A 21243-nucleotide genomic window follows, 5' to 3' on the forward strand; every position below is an offset into this window, starting at 1 on the left:
ACTGTCTACAACGTTGATGGAAAGATACATTTTCAAGATGTTCCATGTTTTTGAACGGGTAGTATTATAGTCAACTGTCTACTAACGTTGATGGAAAGATACATTTTCAAGATGTTCGATGTTTTTGAACGGGTAGTATTATAGTCCACTAGACAGCTAATTTATGATGAATAATTCTACAGTCTAATTTTTCCTTTTATATTATCCTTGAAATGCACAATTTCCAAAAACCTTGTATATACGTCGACGCACAATTAAAAAAGGAACATACCTGTCAAATTTCATGAAAATCTATTACCGCGTTTCGCCGTAAATGTGCAACATAAAAACATTCAAACATTTAAACATTAAGAGAAATGCCAAACCGTCGACTTGAATCTTAGACCTCACTTCGCTCGGTCAATTATTTAGGGCTTATCTTGTTTCTGATCAAAACGGTTTTCATTTTAATGCCAAACTGAGTATTGTCACAAAGTCACCTCCACTTAAATGAAAATGAACAAAATCAATAACTACAGAGCACCCTGTATCTCTTGGTGAGACTTATTCCGGGTTTCCGGCACAACCAGATAGGAGAATAGAATACCAGCCGCATTAATGAAGGACAAAATGAGGAACGTGGTTGGATATCCGAAGTCTTCGATGAGGAGCGGATACTCCTTCACCACGATGAACGTCAGGATCCAATTGTAAGACACAATGAAAGGCTGTGCCCAAGGCTTGGAGTCCTCTGGTATCAGCTCCATTGACATGAACCAAGGTATGGGACCAAGACCCAGTCGGAAGAAGGCCAGCATCACAGGTATCACGGCAACCGGCATCCAGTAATACATGGTTTGTCCTGTTAACAGTTCCCAGTCAATCGATTGTTAGTTGACTAGAAAATGTATCATAAATTAACTCAATAATCGAGATACAATTTGAATTTTAATGGACTTTGGAGAAGAAGGATAAAGTTAGAGATGATGTTGATCAAAATATAAAAAATCGATAAAAAAATTATAAAAGAAAAGGGTAGGCCTACTATGGGACTATTCATCAACTATAAAAAATCGATAAGTACGAGAGAAGAGACTAGGCATAACTAAAAGTATATCCTACATGATTAGGATATTGATATCTTATCAATATCAGTATTGATATACAAGATTACAGTAGGTACAGAAAAAAATCATTGAAAGGGTGTAGGCCTACATTATAATAATAAAGATAACTCTTTTCAAGTGTTTGTGTTTTGTTTTAATGTGGAAGAAGTTAGCGAAGAATTGAAAAGTCGCACATAACCTTTATTTGGACAATTTATTTTATGAAATTGGGATGAAAAGAAGTTTTGGACTGTAGTCTGTTTCTTTGTCCTTAAGTTCATTGTAAATGATGAATAAATAAAAAATAATGGAGGGAGAAAATAAAAATTGTTGTTTATTAAATGAATTTATTAAATAAAGTGCAATTTAATTATTAAATAAAATTATATTATGCAATTCATCTATTTAATAGAATAATGTAATCTGATATGAATCATTGTGATTGAGAGGCAAGTTGGTATTAGCAACCTCCAATAAAATTCTAATTAGGTCCTTGAATTCTAATTACCAGGCCTGATAAATTGTATTTTTCAAGCTTCATTAATAACCACCTACACCAGACAGACAAGACATGTTGCATACTTCAAAAATCTAGTGTGGCGCACTCACACAACTTTCCTTGCCGTTAGGAAAATTTATCACCTGACGCTAGTGTTAACACGCTTCTCAAGCCTATTATTCCAAGATCTGAGCCAGCTGGTGACAGGACAATAACAGTTGAACACACACTGGTATCTGCTATCTCTTCATAGTGAATGATTCAATTGAATCAACAGTTTGCAAATGAATAATCACATTTTCTCGAATTCCGAGCTTATTATCAATTTTAGGTGAAAATGTTACTGAACATTAATTGTAGAGATTTCCATGCTCAATCTTTTCCACTTGAAAGTTTTTGTTTAAATTGTATCTGAAGCCTGATAATTGGGAATCTAAAATCAAACTTTGCATAGATGGGGCGGAGATCCTGAAATTTTTACAGATATGGGAATGGCAGTTGATAGAGCTTATCAATGACTATTATAAGTATAAATTTGATTAAAATCGTTGGAGCCGTTTTTGAGAAAATCGTGAAAAACCCTGTTTTGACACCATTTTTGACATTTTAGCCGCCATGTATTTGTATTGTATTTAATAGAAATTGTTCGTGTCGGATCCTTAAAGTGTAAGGACCTCAAGTTCCAAATTTAAAGTCATTGCGTTAATTGAGAGATGAGATATCGTGTACACAGACGCACATACACACACACACACATATACAGACCAATACCCAAAAACCACTTTTTTGGACTCAGGGGACCTTGAAACATATAGAGGTTTGGAAATTGGGCTACCTTATTTTTTTCTGAAAACAATACTTTCCTTACCTATGGTAATAGGGCAAGGAAAGTAAAAAATGTTATAAGGAAACCTAATTGAGGTTTGAAGAGTCAGCCATAGCCGCATCGGCTACTTTTTTCTGATGTGGATAAACCTTCAAAAAGGCACGAGGCGGCAGCGGAGCCGCTTGGCTAGTGTGAATAAATTTCTTTTGATTTCAAAATATACTCAGTTAAGACAAATTTCTCATTTCAACCCTTCACAATATTCTAAAAGCATTCTTCTATATATTTTAATGCAAAAAAGTGTATCAAGACTATTGAATTTTTCGATACAGAATTAGTTCAATATTCAATTAAGAATCTTTCAAGTTGAAAAAACAGTGTAGTTTTATGAAACATTGTGATGATCAGTGCAAAGATTCATGCATAGGTGTCAAGACATGCCATGGAAAATATATTATTTTCTTTTTACAAGACCCCTACACCCAAGAAAAAGTTCTCCAGAATAAAATTGATAAAGTTTATTCAATGCCATCACATGGTTTGTTATACAAAATAATAAACAATTTTTAAAATAAACGATCATAGTTTACTATGAAACACAATTAAAACGAGTATAAAATATTTGTTGTTAGTTCATAATATTTATATCCTAAAATTTATTTTTATAGTCATGAAAAACGTGAATACAGATTCAATATCACACAATTTATTTAATATGGCAAAGCCACGAAAAATCGCTACAATTTAGAGTTGTTGTTTCTAAGATTAAGAAATATTTTACAATTATGGAGGCCGTGATCAAAGCTAACAAATATTATTCAAAATACAAAATACTCAGATATTTCATACATTAAAATATTCTTAAAAAGTATTATGATTTTCCTCACTTTTATAAAATGGCATATACAATGCAATAAACCAGTAAAAAAATTGCACTAATCCCAAAAATCTATATAGGCCAAAAATGCCGATTATAGGCTACTGCAACCAATTCCGAAGTTCTAAGAATATAGATTAATATACTGCGACCCTTAAAAATATAAATACTTTTTAAACATCTACAATAATCAATCTGAGAAAATTTAATCTCAGTTTTTACTTTGAAATTATTCACAGAAAAGAAGCAAAAATACCAAATTGATGAAAAACACCGGAAATTTAATGAAATTTGCATACAATGTAATTCCTTGAATTATACTGAAGTAATCATCATAGAGAATGTTTCAATCAAATCTATCCATATCTAGCTAATAATATGAAATATATAGGTGATGCTTTATTTTGGACCAAGTTATATCAAGCAAGCTATTTCGAACAAAACTGTTATTACATTTACTGTGGGGTACAATCAAATACGATTATAAGAAAATCATCCTCATGAATAACTACTGTTCCAACGGAAACAAGTTATGCCCTAAAATGGAAACGAAGGCTATATTTTCTTTTTCTCTTTCGAAATAATAAAAATATACAAATATACAGCACCATCTTAAAAATTGTAGATACTACTTTGTACAGTCTTGGATGAGAACTATTTCACTTGTACTACTGATACTACTCTAATGTGATGTGTGTGCTTGTTGAGAATGTAAACTTATATCGTAATTATTAATTATTTAATTATAATGTTGGAATTATAAATTATATCTGGAAGGATTTTTCATTGGACAAAATTGTAAATCATGATTTGTAACTCTGTTAATTGATGAAATACAATTTAAATCACTTTTTGTGGAGAGATGGCTTGGATTTGAGAGTGTCCTGATTATTATTTCAATTATACAACGATAAGGTTTTAATGTTTTCAAATAGTTATATGTTGCTATTTTCCCATAAAAATATGATTTTGTACAAAAAGTTGTACAAAAGAATAAACCGGTGAGTTCTTCCATTAATAGCAGTTTTTCCATTAAATACTCAGATCAATTTCTGTTATGCTATGCTTTACAAAAAAATCCAATTCTTCACTTATTATAAGGTACAAAAATTTGTACAAAAATGATAGAATTGTTCAGTTATTACCAGCTTACAATTTACAGTTCTACCATGTTGTACAAAATAATTATTGAATTCTCTAGATTGTTTAGACAATATCAGTTTTCAATCAACAGTTCTGCCATGTTAAAAAACTTATCCGATTATCCAGTTATTTTCAGTTTTTTATCATCGATATACAGATAAACACTACACAGTACTGTTTAATACTGTTTACAATACAAACAGTACTGTTTACAATACTACTGACATGTAGTATAAAAAAGTGGGGAATTGTTCAGTTTAGCGTCAACCATACACAGTGGTGACATTACGAGTGTACTTGGCCTCACTCTCGGGACTGTTGAGTATCTCGGTGTACTTGGACCGAACGTTGTGGCGTCCGAAATTGAGGTAGTAGGCGATCTCGTCGTGTATCTCGAACGGACTCATGTTCTTGGTCTCGGGGATGCAGTGCTCAAAGAAGAGGAGGCCTGATGCACAAACGGCGGCCATTAGGGCGTAAGTGATGGCATAGCCGACCTCGACCACCATCACCGGGAACATCTTGATGACGAGGAAGGTGATGACCCACTTGTAGGCGACGGTGGCCGACAGAGCCATACCCTTGACGTCCTCGGGGAGCAGCTCGGGGATCATGAACCAGGGCACCGGGCCCAGGCCGATCGTGAAGAACAGCACCACCAGGCAGACGGCCAACAGCGGAATGCACCGCATCTGGTAGTCCATCTGGTAACCTGCAAAAGTAACACACTCGTCACACGGCAGCTGGACGGATGGAGATGTCCTTACTCACTATGGACAATTTGTTGCCGACATTTCTTAGAGGAGGCCGAATAAGGTGACAATTGACAAACACGTATATTTTGTATTTAATACTGATTAAATTTTAATCTTAATTAATTTCACCAGAACCAATCAGAGAAGACTTTTCCGAAATGGAGGCTTCTCTGATTGGTTCTCGTGAAATTAATCAAGATTGAAATTCAACCGGCTATTATGCGCCCGGAACAGAATATTTATTGAAACTTGTATGATAAAGATTTTTATCAATTTTTTTTTCATTTATTTGTAGATACAATCACAAATCATATAAATATGATTGGGAAGGAGGAACAGGCTTGGCCCAAAACTATTCCATTCCCAAATTTTGATAATAACATATCCAAAAAATAGGTTATGTTCCTACTGTAAAAAGTTAAAGTTGAGTTTTCGTCAAAAAAATATATATATGAGCTAGAAATTTCAATTTTAGAAGAATTAAAACATGAATGTAACAGTATCACAACTAGTTGCAAAAACTCAACTCACCTAACCCAACTTATTTCAAATCGGAGATGAGTTGTTTTGAGCCAATCTAGTTTGTTTGAGTTTAGTTGAGTTCTTTTGTGTAAGTTCATTTTCAGTTGGGTTGAGAATGATGTGTTGTGTCATGTCAAAACAGGATAGAGTGTGCTGTGTTTATTCATTTATTCATAGATTCACGATTACAGTAGCGATGCATAAAATAATAGTCAAAGTAGGCCTAATAATCGTATTGAATTAGTCAAATTTGTTGAATTCAACTATTATTGACCGAGCGAAGTGAGGTCTAAGATTCAAGTCGACGGTTTGGCATTTCTCTTAATGTTTAAATGTTTGAATGTTTAAATGTTTATATGTTGCGCATTTACGGCGAAACGCGGTAATAGATTTTCATAAAATTTGACAGGTATGTTCCTTTTTTAATTGCGCGTCGACGTATATACAAGGTTATTGGAAATTTTTCATTTCAAGGATAATATAAAAGGAAAAAGGAGCCTCCTTCATACGCCAATATTAGAGTAAAAATCAGACTGTAGAATAATTATTCATCATAAATCAGCTGACAAGTGATTACACAGATGTGTGGAGAAGCCAGTCTATTGCTATATTTCCATAAGGTCTATAGTTTCAATCAGGTACTTGTGGATGAGAATACTGCGTGAGGTCTACTGTTCACAGAAGTACTAGTATTTAACTGTTGTCTGCAGAAATAAAACATATTCTATTTCACATGTATTTAGGCTAATGAGCAAGTTTTTACCTACTAACATTGTAAAATGAACATAATTAGGAGTACAGTGTATTATTTTGTGAAATAAACATAATTAGGAGTACAGTGTATTATTTAATTGACAGAAAAATCCACCATGTTTAACGATTGAAAAATTGAATCTACAATCTACTTTATGTACAATATTTTTTACAGTACACAGTTTTACATTTCGAGTACTCTTGTCAACAACACTAGCAACATTAATAAATATAAGAAGTATAGTATTTCATTCCATTGCAGATCAATTTGCGACTAACGAGCTATGCATGATGTAAAAATACTCATCTCAAAATAATTGAGGTTTAAATTGTCTTTATTTTTTCATAAACAAAAATACAACTTACACCAAAATACCTAGCAAGTATATGGAGAAATTCCTCTTAAGTGCTCAAATAAATTTAAGCAAACAGCTTATAATAAAACAGCCAAATTCGATATTAGAAGAAAAATTGCAGCCTCCTACAAAAAATGTCACTTAACAATTCGATTAAAAATAGTACAGTAACCTAATATATTTAATGCTTCAGTTATAGAACTTCCTTATAATCTATTCATGCTAAATAGTGATAAATCTTATCGATTTTATTGGTGGAAACCCCGTTTTGGATTGGATATCAATTGAGCCGGAATATCAAGATTACAGTTGATTTTTTTCGGATGGACACGTTAACGTCGGTCCCGGCTGCCTAAAAAGTAGTCGTTAGGTCATGTCAGAGGCCCTGAAATTGATCAGTTGCGACCTGAAAACTCTGACACCGGACCTGATCCATCCAGTTCACTCGATATTATTATTATTATTATTATTATTATTAGTGGATTTGTTATTTTAAATGCATTCCGAACCACCAGGTTTTGAATAATTTAAATATTGCAGGAAGTAGTGGCTATACTGATCACCCATCAAACCATATAGCTAGAGTGGTCAGTTACAAGCAATTCACAGATTAATTAATTTACAAGAGAAAAAACACATCCATAATGCCATGCGAGTGATTTCACCAAACCAAAAAGCCCTCTTTCAAGTACTGAATGTTTATAAATAGTTTTGAGAAATAAAAGCCCTCTTTCAAGTACTAAGTTTTTTATAGTTTTGAGAAATTAAAAAAAAATCTTAAAAGCAGAACAATCACCTTAAAAATAAATGAGAGGTGAACAGGCTGGAAAATAGAGAAATGGAATGCATATTTACCATAATGAACGGCCATGAAGTAAGCTGCCATGAACGTATATCCCAAAGCCATGATGAAACCGGAATAGATCAGTAACACTCGTCTTCCAATCCTGAAAATGTATAATATTATTATTATTTAATTATTATTCACGCTTTTGCGGATTATACAAATAAGAGGGGCATTTACATGCAACCTCCTATTCTTCTCTATTATTCAGATTGTTCTCATCAGCCTACATCAACTACCAGGTACATTGCAGTGTTTGACGTACTATACGTGTCGTATCTAGAAGAACTGATTTTTGCATCTTATCTACTAGATTGTCTGAAACGTCAATCATTTTGCAGCATTCCACTGTTGTTATTGGTATCAGCTCACCCACAGTTACAATAATTGGCAATATTTTTACCTTGTGCAAGCCATACATATCTTTTAGTTCGTATGCGAGTTCCTGATATTTCCTGAGTTTCTCTCCACGGGTCTTTTGAGCATTCTCATCAGCTGGCACCGCAACATCAATTATGATAGCCTCCTTTCTCAACATGTCCATCAAGAGGAAATCAGGCTTGTTATATAGGACCTGCCTATCAGTGATCATCTGAGCATCCCAATAGATCTTGACATGGTTTTTCTCAGCAAATGCAGGTGGTGTATATGAATAGTATGGTGGAGTTTCATTTATCATACCATTCTTCAGTTGCAATTCTGAATATACTATTCTTGCAACATTATTGTGCCGCCTCAAGTACTCTCTGGGGGCCAATATTGAGCACCCTGAGGTGATATGCTGAATACTTTCCACAGCAGCAGCACACAACCTGCATCTGTCACTTATGCTCAGATCACCCATGATGTGTCTTCTATAGGCATTAGTGGCTATCACCTGGTCCTGTATGGCAAGCACAAAGCCTTCTGTCTCTGGAACAAGTTGCCAACTGTGAGCCACCTGGTTGACAGCTCCTTATCTGTTTGGTCCGAGTAGAGGAGACCATAGTAGCGCCCATGCAGCTCCTTCTGCTGCCAATCTGCCTTCAAGGACTGAATAGTGGTGGCCTCGCGTCCACTGGGGTTTCTCAGATCAAGTGCAGTGTGACCATTGTCTAAGCGGCAAATGCCCATCAAAATGTTGGAATCAGCATTCTTGAAGTAGGTCCTCAACTTTTTCTCCTGATTTGCACATAGATCTGATATATTCAGCAGACCGCGACCACCAAATTTTCGAGGTAAGTACAGTCGGCTCATTGATGCTCTTGGGTGATGAATTCGATTCTTGGACATCATTGTTCGGACAAGCCGGTCCATCTGATCAAGGCGAGTAACTGACCACTTCAAAACACTAAAACTGTAGGTCAAGGCTGGAATAACCCATGAATTGATTGCCTTTATACGGTGCTTTGAAGCCAAATTCGCCTTCAGTACTTTACTCAGCCTCCTCCTGAATTCACTCTCCAACTTGCCAAACACTTCCACCCTAGAGATTCTGAGATGCTGCTGGAAACCTAAATACTTGTAAGTCTGGCCTCTCCCTAGTTAAGCTATCTCATTGTTTATTGCAAGCATCTCTTCCTGCGTCATCTTTGAGATACCTTTTTCCACATGCAAGACAGCACATTTTTCGAGACCTAATTGCATGTGGATGCTTTGACTAAAGGCAGCAACCAGCTTTAGCATATTTTGCAGATGGTCTGATGACTTAGCATACAACTTATTATTATTATTGTTGTTGTTGTTATTATTGTTTTGCATGTATTCATTTGTATATTTGTATTGTATCTTGCTTGTGTAAATGATAGAATCAATTGAATGATTGATTGACTCACCTATCAACCAGTAATGCAGATATCAGACATCCAATCACACCCAGCAGGCCCACCAATATGGTGGCATTTTCTGGCGAAATTGACGTGTTGGCATCATGGAATATGTCCACAGTGTAGTACATGATTGCACTCACACCACTCATCCTCTGGAAAGTCATCATACCAATCGCCATCACTATTGCTTTCGATGTTATATTCCTGCAACATAATTTGAAGTGTATATAAAATCAAGTCATCATTCCAATAGCTATTGCCATAGAGAAACAATAGCATAGATATCCCATGGTATAGGGCGTTTATGTCGCAACTTTTACTGTTATCTCAAGCTGATAGTCCATTTAGTTCTTTCCTGTGGAGCTTTATGACGCTGGTAGTATCTCATATTGTGCCGTTCATACACTCTTACCCGGTCAAAACAGTAAAAATCGACAGTAATCGGCTTGAGATAACAGTAAAAGTTGCGACATAAACGCCCTATACCATGGGATATCTACTTATGCTATTGTTTCTCTATGTTATTACTATATCAGCTAGAACATCAGATTTTTATGTTATATTTCTGTAAAATAATTTGAAATTGGAATGCATTATGTCCATTCATTCAACTTTCACATGACAAAAAAGACTCATTTTCGAAAAATAAACTAAATTGAAAGACAAAAACCAAAAAGTAATTGTGAGCTTGTGAACAGGGAAATACAATTTACTTGATAGGATATAATATTCAAGAATGAAATTCATTGGAAACAATAAGATTGTACACGTGGAATTCTAACCCTATTTTGGACTGTGTCATCCATCACCTATAAATTTGGAAGAAAAATAGCATAAGGGTTACCATATTATTTCATATACCAATGTCTACCAACATCAGTTTTATTTGTATTGTAAATAAATGAACAGAATAATCTTGAAGAGAATAGATAGGTAAAGATTTGATGAATAAGCCAAGGTGATCATATTGGAAGAGATGTGCTATTTATTAAATTTTGTTCAATTATTTTTCCAGTTGAATGGATTGGAGAATTAATAGTGCAAAAAGGTAGTAAATAAAAACAACATTGGATCTATAGCTTTCCTAGCAAGTTTATGAAAAACTATTGTGTAGTGATTAAAACATTTTTCACTCGAATAAAACATCTAATTTTTGTGAGCACATCATATTTGAAATAGTTCAAACAAGTAAATTTATGGTAATTACTGAAAAAACTGTGAGTGTTACAACACAAGTACAACTTACCAATTTTTCAATTTATTTAAAGACTGCTTAGCATAATCAAGAGATTTGACGCTATTTGTGTGTGATGACGAAGATTGTTGCAAAATACAATTTATCAAATTTATTTCTACTTCTAGAGCTTCCTCTGTTATACCTCGTCTGAGCCATCTGAAATAAAAAACTTTTCATCAAATTGTAGTCAAACCAAAACAATTGAGTACAAATATATGAGTTCTAGAGAAAATCTGTTCGTATATTTTCTTAGTATAAAATTAATAAAATCGTATAAAATTTCTTTATTAATGTAGACGTATAAGCTGTTCTAGATCTAAGTGAATCTAACTCATTTATGAACAATAACAATACAACTAATTATTCTAGGAACTCTACAAAATACGAAGTTTGAACTAAAGAATTGTCCAATCACATAAGAATGAATTTGGTGGTGATGCAATAATTCATCTTAGTTGTTATAAAATTGAAACATTTGAGCATAACGCAGTTCTTAAAAATTATGTATAATAAATATATCCTTCGAATTAGCACCTGATCAAGAAAATGAAAGAAAAAAAAATTGGCATATTCAATAAGATTATGAAATTATTCACATATTGAATTGAAACACAATCTATTCCCACATATTAGTCACGACTGTATTGTAAATTATTATTTTATTTTGAATGAATGGATGAAGTTTTTATTCTCAATAAGCTCAATACAAGAAAATGTAAAATACATGCATATCAAAAACAAATAAACAAGTTTATAATATACAAAACTGAATAATAACGAATCACAAACCAAATTTAATATTACTTATTGAGAAAAAAACAATCCAGCACGTAAGATGCAACTTACGGACCACTGGAGGGAGTCTAACACACTATTTTACTAAAGCAATAGAATGGACTGAAAAAAGAGAAAAGAGAGAAAAAAATAAAAACATCTTTGGGCTGTAATCAAAATAGGAAATTAGTATTTAATTATTGAAGAGATGATGCAAATTAAAGAAAGCAAAAGAAAATCATTAAAAAACAAAATAGAGATTCAAATTGTGTGAAAAGATTAATTTATTGATTTATGTTGCAAAAAAACCTTAAGAGGAGCAGGGAAAATACAAAAAAAATCTTTTGCTTGATAATCCTCACATAATGAGCTCCTGTTAATGACATGAAGATGACAACTAGGCTATATCAAATGTCAAATCACATAGGACGATGGGCATGATTAAAATTCATCCGCTTGGCAGGATGCGAACCCACGACTCTCCTGTAAGAACCCCACATCAGTCTATCAAGGGCGACTTATCTGACAGAGCTATTGCAGCCTTAATATTAGTATATTATAAAAACTTATCAATTGTATAAATTTTCTATGAAACAAACGGATTGATAAGATTGATAAATACTACTGGAATCAACCTATCTCAGAAGAAATAAATGAGATATTGCATCTATTAAAACGCCAATGAATATAGGCTACCGGGTCACAGAATGGAAACTGTCAATAAAACGCCTATCTAACCAATGCTTTTTACATGGCGCAAATACTAGACACGTCACGTGACCTTGGGAAGTTCCAATCCTGGTCTTCTGATTGGCTCGTGGCAGTGAACGAGATCAATTGATCCGGATCATTAAAGTGATCCGAACCTACCATCAATACTATTACAATGCAGCGCTTCCTAACAAGATGGCGGATTTTTGCGATAGCTTTGACTATAGAAAGAATTTCTTTCTATAGTCAAAGGTACTAGCCTAGTTTCCATACTGCATGTATACTGTGACCGGGTGATCAAAAAGTCTCTCCGCAGTAGTTGCGTGGTTGTCTTCTGTTTGACACCCGAGAAGAAACCCATTTGACAAGTTACTCCCCCTAAACAAGGAAGGCACTTAAAACATCTAATTTAATAGATGTTCACATAAGTTTGATGAATTAAAACCCTGTTGTTGTTATAAATACTTGTTTTTGAGTGATTGAGTGTTTTTGTATATATTACACTATGGAGGGGCTTTTTAATCACCTTATACAATGTATGTGAATAATGTTACCTAGGTATGTAAATAAAGCTAATGAATAATAACTATTGATTTTTATTTTCGTTCAATAATTATCACTAAGGCTCAACTCACACTTACGCGACTCAGGTCGAGAAGAGACTCAACTCTAGTCGAGAGCTGGTGACACTCAGACCAGTCGATTCTATTCTCCGCGACTGTCACCATTTGAAAACACATGCTCTCGACTAGAGTTGAGTCTCTTCTTGACCCGAGTCGCGTAAGTGTGAGTTGAGCCTAAACAGTCTCTCACCTGATAGCTTCCTTAGCCTCGTCAATGCGACCCTTGCTGATTAGAAAGTAGGGCGACTCAGGCATCCAGACGAAGAGACAGACGAAGGCGAGCGGGAATGTACAACATATCACAGAGAACAGGTAGTAGGAGGTGTTGGCACCGATCACATAGACCAGGAACAGACCCAGGGACAGCATCAGGTCGAAGTAGGATCCGATCTTGCCGCGCAACCGGTCTTCCACGATCTCGTTGTTGTAGAGAGGCACGGTCACCGTTACACCGCCAAACGCCAGGCCGCACATGAATCTACCCAGGTAGATCCAGGACACCTGAAATTGGTAATCGTTCTGTAAGAGTTTCAATGTTTTGAAATCCTTAGAATTTGATGAGCTGTTTTCGGGCCTGATAAGGAGCCTATCAAACTATCAAAGAGCCTATCAAAGGAGCCTATCAAAGAGATCAGTTTCCGACGAGTTCAGCTGGAGGCCCGAAAACGTTTTCTTTACGAGAATGTTCACATTCGGCCCTAGGGTGGTAAAGAAATGAATTACATATGATAGTCCCAACAGGCAAATTTCAATTCGTCAAGTTTTCAGTTAAATTTTGTCAAGTTTTCAGTTCATCAATTTTTTAGTTCAAAAAGTTTGTATTTCGTCAAGCTTATACTGTAGTAGCAGTGGCGGCTCTAGGGTGAAAAAGTAGGTACAGCCCAATATTGAGTAACAAATTGACCCCCTACCGTTATTAGATAACCCCCCCCCCTCGCGGATGGCTGAATCAATTCATATATATGATATCATACTCGTATACCAGAAAAATAATATAAACTGGTGGTCTGTTGATTCGGAAACAAAATAGTCTATTTAAATAATAGCTCCCACATAACCATGAGTTACTCTTATACCATGATTGCTGGAAGTTTCTTCGGTCAGCACCACTTCCATCGGCCAATTTTTGAGTATGAAAAATTGGTTGAGGCTTTTCAACAGCTAACAAATCTTTTCTGTCCTTTTCTTTCCACTTAGAAAACGGTGTTTCAATTAACAAGCAAACTAAATCGTTCTCAGGTTCCATGTTTCACGTTATACAATATTCACACTCATAGCTTTAAGAACACAACAGCATCAGTCACCACGCGTGTCGCCACCAACAATCTAACATAACCTAAACAGGAGGAAATAGGACAACTATGAAAAGAGAACGTCCTCTACGTGTACTAAGATGACCGACCTAAGCGAATACCTATAATAATGAGGATAGACCCAGGGCAGCCAAGAGGCAACCTACGATAAGCGGGCAGTACCTGGGCTATGAGTCATCATTTCTAGTCACACTGAAGCTATGGAGCGAGCAAGCCGTTGTCATGGCAACCAAGCCACAGGTGCTGCCAGCTAGTCGGAATTGACATTGGGCTGTACCTGGCAGCAATAGTCATCTTTTGAACAGTGCTGCCACCAAAATGCATTCGCAGTGTTCCTAGCAAGCAGTAATGTACCAGCAATATTGTATTATATTTTTTCACTGAATTTACCTACATTCTGAGATCTCAAATAAATATAAGGATGTTTTATTAAGTAAACCAATATTTGAAATCGTATTGCACTATTTTCCTTCTTCAAATAGATAATTGTATTGATATTTTTATTTTTAAAAACTTGGTATGCCCGGCTGTACTTGCTGTCCCTGAAGAGCCGCCACTGAGTAGTACAAATAATCAGTTCGTAGTTCTATTAAGTTGAGTTGTTTATACTAAGCTCTATATTTCTTTTCCCTTTGATATGTTTGTTATAGTTATTCGGACTCACTGCTGGCGCACAAGTTGTACTTTGCCGGTAGGACCATATTGTAATTGATAATATTTTGTTTATCAATATTTGTAATCACTTTTATGACAAATAAATGAATTTGAATCAAACATTGAGTTTAAAAACACTTTCGAAACTGAGTTTCCTTAAACTAACGATGACCCACACCCGGCTAAAAATAATGTCATTATTGCTGAAAATAAGGGTTTTCCACTTGTTCCCAATAAATTCTAATAAGTTCAAGTTTTTGAATTATTCAGAATCTCATTTTTATATTCACTCAAGATTACTACAAAACGGTTGATTTTACATAAAAATTGATGAGAATACAAAAGACATTGATATTCTTTACAAACTGAGCTTATCTTTCTTGGTAAGGGCTACTCATACTTATGAAAAAAAAATAAAAATCAAAGTACGCTTTTCTCCAATTTATTCTATTTCTCGCAACATGTTTAGACTTATAATGTCAAAAATGACATTGAAGTCAAAGTACCCCCTTTTCAACTCTATTTTATTTCTCACAAGTTTCGACTTATAGTGTCGAAAATGACATTATAAGTCGAAACATTAATAGAATTGAATAATTGCCTTTTTATTAGGGGCGGAGTTGGGGATATAGGTACTCTACCACACAATTTCTTAAGATTATGTTGAGAGAAATAAAAGAGTGTTATATTAATAAATATAATATATGTATTACAAGGTAACACAGTGTCAAAACTACAAAAAAATTAAATAAAATAAAGTCGAAAAAAGGGTACATTCTGATTTTTACAAGATATCATAGTGTCAAAACTACAACAAAGTTGAATAAAATAAAGTTGAAAAAAGGGTACATTGATTTTTCAAATTCTCATTAAGATGTATGTTTTTGTATGTAAGTTTTGCGGTAATTACCCGGCCCTCAGAGAGCATGATGAGCATCCATCCAGCGACGAGGGGGACGGTGAGCGAGAGCAGGTAGACCTTGCGCCCTAGGCGACCGGCCACATAGCCGGACGGCAGGCAGCCGAGCAGGGCGCCCAAGGTCACGATCGACGCAATCCACGAGACCTGCGCAGTGTCGACCGGTGCGAACGGCAATTGCGCAACCTTGCCACGCAGGTAGGGTGTCGCGAACGCCGACCAACCCGCCACGAAGCCCATCGACATTGTCATCAGCCCCGCTGTAACGTAAGGTTAGGTCAATTTTATTTTTAGGGCTGCTGAAAGTATTCAAACACAATAGAATATATCAAGTACCCTTTTAGGGTATTTTGGCTACGATTCGATACTCTACGCTGAAATACGTCCTAGTATAGAGAAAAGATAGCATAAGAAGATATCCCATGGTATAGAGTGTTTATGTTCCAAATTTCACTGTCAACTCAAGCCAATAGTCCACGTAGCTCTTTTTCGTGAAGCAAAATATATGAAGTGAAGTCAATAGCCTATATAGCTATCAATATCAGTCGTAGAAGAAAAAATGATAGTTTGATAATGGTAATATCAAATAAAATGATAGTTTTATAATGGAGAATGTATTTATCATAAAGAATGTAACAGAGAGTGTTTAAATAATGCATGTATCTAAAATGTTTCAGCTCCCTTCTACCTTCTACACTACCTTCAGCGCTCCAATATGTTCCATAATTATACATGCATTATTTTCAAAATTCTCAGCTACTGATTAAATGTTTTCGCAAGTCATTCTTTGAATTGATTGAAATTTATTTCCAAATTTTCAGTGTATATTTTTCGAAATCAATCAAAATTGTTTTTTATTTGTTTATCAAGATAGTATTGATTCCATTTTGTTTTAGATTCTATTAAGAAGACTATTTATTCTTTGAATTGATTGAAATTTATTTCCAAATTTTCAGTGTATATCTTTCGAAATCAATCAAAATTGTTTTTTATTTGTTTATCAAGATAGTATTGATTCCATTTTGTTTTAGATTCTATTTATAAGACTATTTATTCATGTTGTAGTAATGTAAATGCTTTAGAACTGTAGAGGAGGGTTGAGAGGGGGAGAGGGCCAACTGCGCCTAAATTCTCCCTCCAGGTTAAAATGAAGGCAGTCTTTCTATCTATCTACTGTATCTTCACCGCTCCACTATGATCTTACCCTTAGAAAAAGGGAATGGATGGCACTGGTTCATGAAATCAAAACTAATAACTATCCCAATGAAAGTAAATAAAATATTTTGCTCTATATTCTAGAATATTTGTACGTGTTCTGTGCTTATTAAGGCTGGTGTCTGATTCGGGTCAACAGCCCATCCACTGATGTGACACCACTGATGTCTCTCTGGTGTCCACACGGACACCACTGATGTTTCACTGGTGTTCTAACGTAATATGTGCCTAAATGTATACAGATCTGAAGTCTAGAGATCAGTTCTCACATAGGCTACCATGGAACATTAACAATACTAATAAAAATTCATCTGTTGTATATCCATACTTTTTCACTGTTAAAGTTAAACTTGAATATTGAAAAACACTTTTGAAGTGAAAATGCACTTAATTTTGTAGTGACGATCGTTTCGACCTGTTGTTGGTCATCATCAGACTGTGGGAATTCACTCAGATGACCAAGGTGGTGCGTGGACCGATCGTCACTACAAAAGTAAGTGCATTTTCACTTCAAAAGTGTTTTTTAATATTCAAGTTTAAGAAATTAATCCTAGAAATGTTGAATGATGTGGATTCTTCGGTGTATTCGATTTCATTCTTATTCTAATTTCGAGCAATTAATTACTATAAAATTTTAATAAAATAATGTTCTATCAAATTGAAAAACGCAGTTTTATTTTTGTCACATATCCACATTCATTAGATTTGTACACAGTGTACAAATCTACAAAATGTGGTGTGAAATTTTATGTTCTATCAAACTTTAGAATTATATAGCAAAAAAATTAGAATGAGTTACTGTAACTTATCCAAAGGCTCAAGAATTTATTCTGACTAACTGATCTCGAAAACTCACCTGAAATACCAGCCAAATGTTGGGGCCATGTTGGAGTTAGGGTTTTTCTCAAAAGCGGGACTTTTTCCAAGATTTCCTCAGCACTGTATCCTGCTTTTCCCATGTCTCTAGAGAGACTGTTTTCTCAACTGTCAGATTATATTCAAATCTGACAGATCCATCAAAGTTTGTAAAATCAACTGTAACATCCAAAAAAAACTCACAAGTTATTGATTTTGTAGATAAGTTTTCCATTCATAATTCCACATGATTGAGAATTGTAAAAACAGTAAAACAACTGAAATATCTTCAACTAATATTAATACTTGAAATTTTCGTAAAACTGTAGCCCTAGATATCAGAATATAGAATTTTAAAAATTCTATTTACTTGACAGTACCTAGTATAGTTAATTTTCATCACAATTAATTACATTAACTTAATCGTATAATAAGGTATATTCTATAAAGTATCAGATTACTTACATAAAAGTAGAAATAAAGACCAAACGTTTGTACGGTACTAGAACTGGTCACAAACTAGAATATTAATATGGAGGAAATTTCAATACAATACGGTTCATGCCAGGTTAAAAACGGCTTTTATCTTGGCTTTTGTGATAATAACAGCGACAAAATATCCTATTGAGTCAATTATTTAATTAATGTATTTCTTATCATCTGAAAAAAATTATGACTAAGAAATATATGTGTTAGCTCTTTGTTGTTGATTAAAACTTGTCTACAAATATCAAGTATAAGTAGATAGGTATTAAGCTGAGTAGGCCTAACCCAAGTTATGAGTAGATATACTGTATCACATTATCATTTTAATTAATCTGTTTTAATTTAGTTGAAGTTGAAAGCGGATTAATCAAACTTGATTTCTAAATATGCCCATGTAGGCCTAGCGTAATTTAATAGCTGGGTAAGGCCCTCAGTTTAAATCTCAATTTATCCTAAAAATAACTATTAAGGATTAATATAAAGACCATATTGGTTATCAGTATTACCAGAGATTATATAAGTCTATTATCTATTATTGAAGACTACGAATGATCAAGTTCAAGTGTATAGTGCGGTCCACGTTATAATGACAGTATTTGATCAACTTTGGTTTTGCTATCCTAGTTTATCAATCGACAAAGCCGGTGGTACTATCCTTTTCTAGGTCCACAACGATGCCAATTATGTTTTCGACGGTGGAGAAATATAATTAATTAATGCAGAGAATCGGTATCGCTATTCTTCTATCTTTATCTACTGCCATTATAACGTAGACCTCACTATAAACATAATCTTTTATTATTTTTTGGGGGGCATATACCGTAAGTTTTCTGTAGTACCGTATGTACGGTAGGCCTCATTGACAAACATAAAACATATATATTTTAGAAAGCATCCAATTTTATTATACAAAGTGAATTCTAAAAAACAAATCTTGACTTTTACAATGCTATCTTTACAGGTAGAAGATGTTACATAACACTGAACAATGTAGAGCACAAGTTAAATATAAAAATGCAAAATTTAACTTTCGGCACGCTAATACCGGCAAACTTACTAAAAATGAGACAGTAGACCTTTTTAAAAACTTCAATTCGAATTTTCAATTATAAAAATAAAGAGAACTTGAAGATTGCTGGCAACTTTGTTTTGATTGACAACTTTCAATCAAAACACGGTACGGTAAATTAAATTATGCAGTAACATTTTAAGTTAATCTACTGCAGCACTACACCAAAATAATAAAGGAATTGTACGATTTCTCGTTATCTTTCAAACCCAGCGATAGTGCAATCACCCTCTTCAAATTGAACGACAATACAAAACAAATTGACTCACCTTTGACATATCGATGCAAGATTCTGGCCCTGAATAAATGAAACTTTGAGAAGTTACTTTTCAGTTGCTGGTTACGTAACAAAACATGGTTGTACATAACCTCACAACTTGTGGAATGACAGGGCTGCTTCTCATTTCGGCCAACAGATTACACGGTGGTTCAGTCACGTGGTACAGTGTCCAACATACACCAAATTCAAATCAAACCACTTTTGTTATGTAATGCAATATTATGTTATTGTTGAGATTTTAAAGAAAATCAGCTAAAAATCAAATCAAATGTATTTCCTTTCTGCTATAATACAACATGAAAAAGAATAAAATCCAACCAACCTACATTTTACAAAATTAGGGGGAAAACCAGCAATAAATGCATAATCCTGAGCTAAAGGAAAACTAACAATAAATTTATCATCACAAGTTGTTTCAAATTGACTACTTTCCTAGAATTATCTTCCATATGCATTAATTTTCATTTTTAAATGCAGTTTACCTGTTATGTTTCTCGCGTTCTGTGGTTGTATTCAAATTATCATACCTTTTAAAAAAAATTGCGATTCAAATTTGTACTGGTCGGGGCAGATATTGAAAGAAAAAATGTAGCCTAATTCTTCTCCTTCTGTCTACATTTTCTTAGAAATTTGCCGGGGCAGATATTGAACGAATAAAAAATGTATTCTTCTCCTTGTCTACATTTTCTTAGAAGAGATAGCCTAATCTCAAGGGCTATGACACTTTCAGAAAAGTACAGAAAATAAATTGGAGTTAGTGGTTGGCTACCGTACTATTATAATTATAACTGTCATCACAAAGTTCACAATCACAACCCAAGTTATCAGTGAAAGAGACTGGCAATGTGAAAAGTATATTCCCCATGAGTTCTAATTGGTATACTTCCACTCATACCTCCCGAGCGAGTTTGAAAAGTCCCGTTAGAATTATGATGTCAAGAAAATTAAAATCTTGGCTATAAGGAAATTATTAATCTTAAGATTTTTGAAGCGAACGAGGATCAAATCAGACGCTTGATCTCAGGGACAACGAGCAATTATTCAGTCTTTAGCCAACTGCGGTTTGGAGTTGGCTTCTTATCTTCCTCTCCTCCAACTCTCGGTAGGAGAGCCAAGGAGCGGTGCTTGGGAGAGGTAGTCTATAGTCATAGGCTCAACTCACACTTACGTGACTCAGGTCGAGAAGAGACTCGACTCTAGTCGAGAGCATCTATGTGTTTCCGAATGTTGACACTCAGACCAGTCAACTCTAGTCTCCGTGACTGTCACCATTTGGAAACACATGCTGCTCGACTAGAGTCGAGCCTCTTTATTCTCAACCTGAGTCGCGTAAGTGTGAGTTGAGCCCAAGTGTAAATAATTATACTGTTTAAACACCTATTACTTTGTCTCTGATAGAGTCCAGTGGATAGTCTAGTTTGAGAAGCCTACGGTGATAGTCGAGAGAAGCTGATAACGAGAGCGCAAAGGCAGTTGTAACCAGCCGATCTTTCAACGCATCAGAATCACCATGTAAAGGGGTATGTATCTTTTAGAGTCGAGAAAACATCAGCAAGGAGAATTGGGAAGGCGCCTCCCATCACTACCAGCGCAACGAGGTCATCACACCACGAGGTTGCACTTATCCAGTGGCGACCTG

The 21243-nt window shown here is 34.8% G+C and overlaps 1 protein-coding gene across 6 annotated transcripts; it reads right to left on the reverse strand.

Moving 5' to 3' along the window:
- Positions 1 to 291: 291 nt before the first annotated feature.
- On the reverse strand, positions 292 to 19739 carry LOC111044627 (facilitated trehalose transporter Tret1). 6 transcript variants are annotated; one of them, XM_039419446.1, is made up of 8 exons: positions 19313 to 19591; positions 17771 to 17949; positions 15691 to 15959; positions 13004 to 13314; positions 10715 to 10861; positions 9475 to 9672; positions 7672 to 7763; positions 292 to 841 (listed from the first exon to the last, which is right to left on the reverse strand). In XM_039419446.1, the coding sequence occupies exons 2-8, from the start codon at positions 17871 to 17873 to the stop codon at positions 513 to 515; spliced, it is 1449 nt and encodes a 482-aa protein (XP_039275380.1). In that variant the 5' UTR covers positions 17874 to 17949; positions 19313 to 19591; the 3' UTR covers positions 292 to 512. The 6 variants fall into 6 exon arrangements, with proteins under 6 accessions (XP_039275380.1, XP_022185516.1, XP_022185513.1 ...); XM_022329824.2 differs by lacking the exon at positions 19313 to 19591 and adding an exon at positions 19594 to 19739 and having other exon boundaries at positions 513 to 841; XM_022329821.2 differs by lacking the exon at positions 292 to 841 and adding an exon at positions 2914 to 5142 and having other exon boundaries at positions 19313 to 19602.
- Positions 19740 to 21243: the final 1504 nt, after the last annotated feature.

The sequence above is a fragment of the Nilaparvata lugens genome, chromosome 1 (genome assembly GCF_014356525.2).
Source record: "Nilaparvata lugens isolate BPH chromosome 1, ASM1435652v1, whole genome shotgun sequence".
Lineage (NCBI taxonomy): Eukaryota > Metazoa > Arthropoda > Insecta > Hemiptera > Delphacidae > Nilaparvata > Nilaparvata lugens.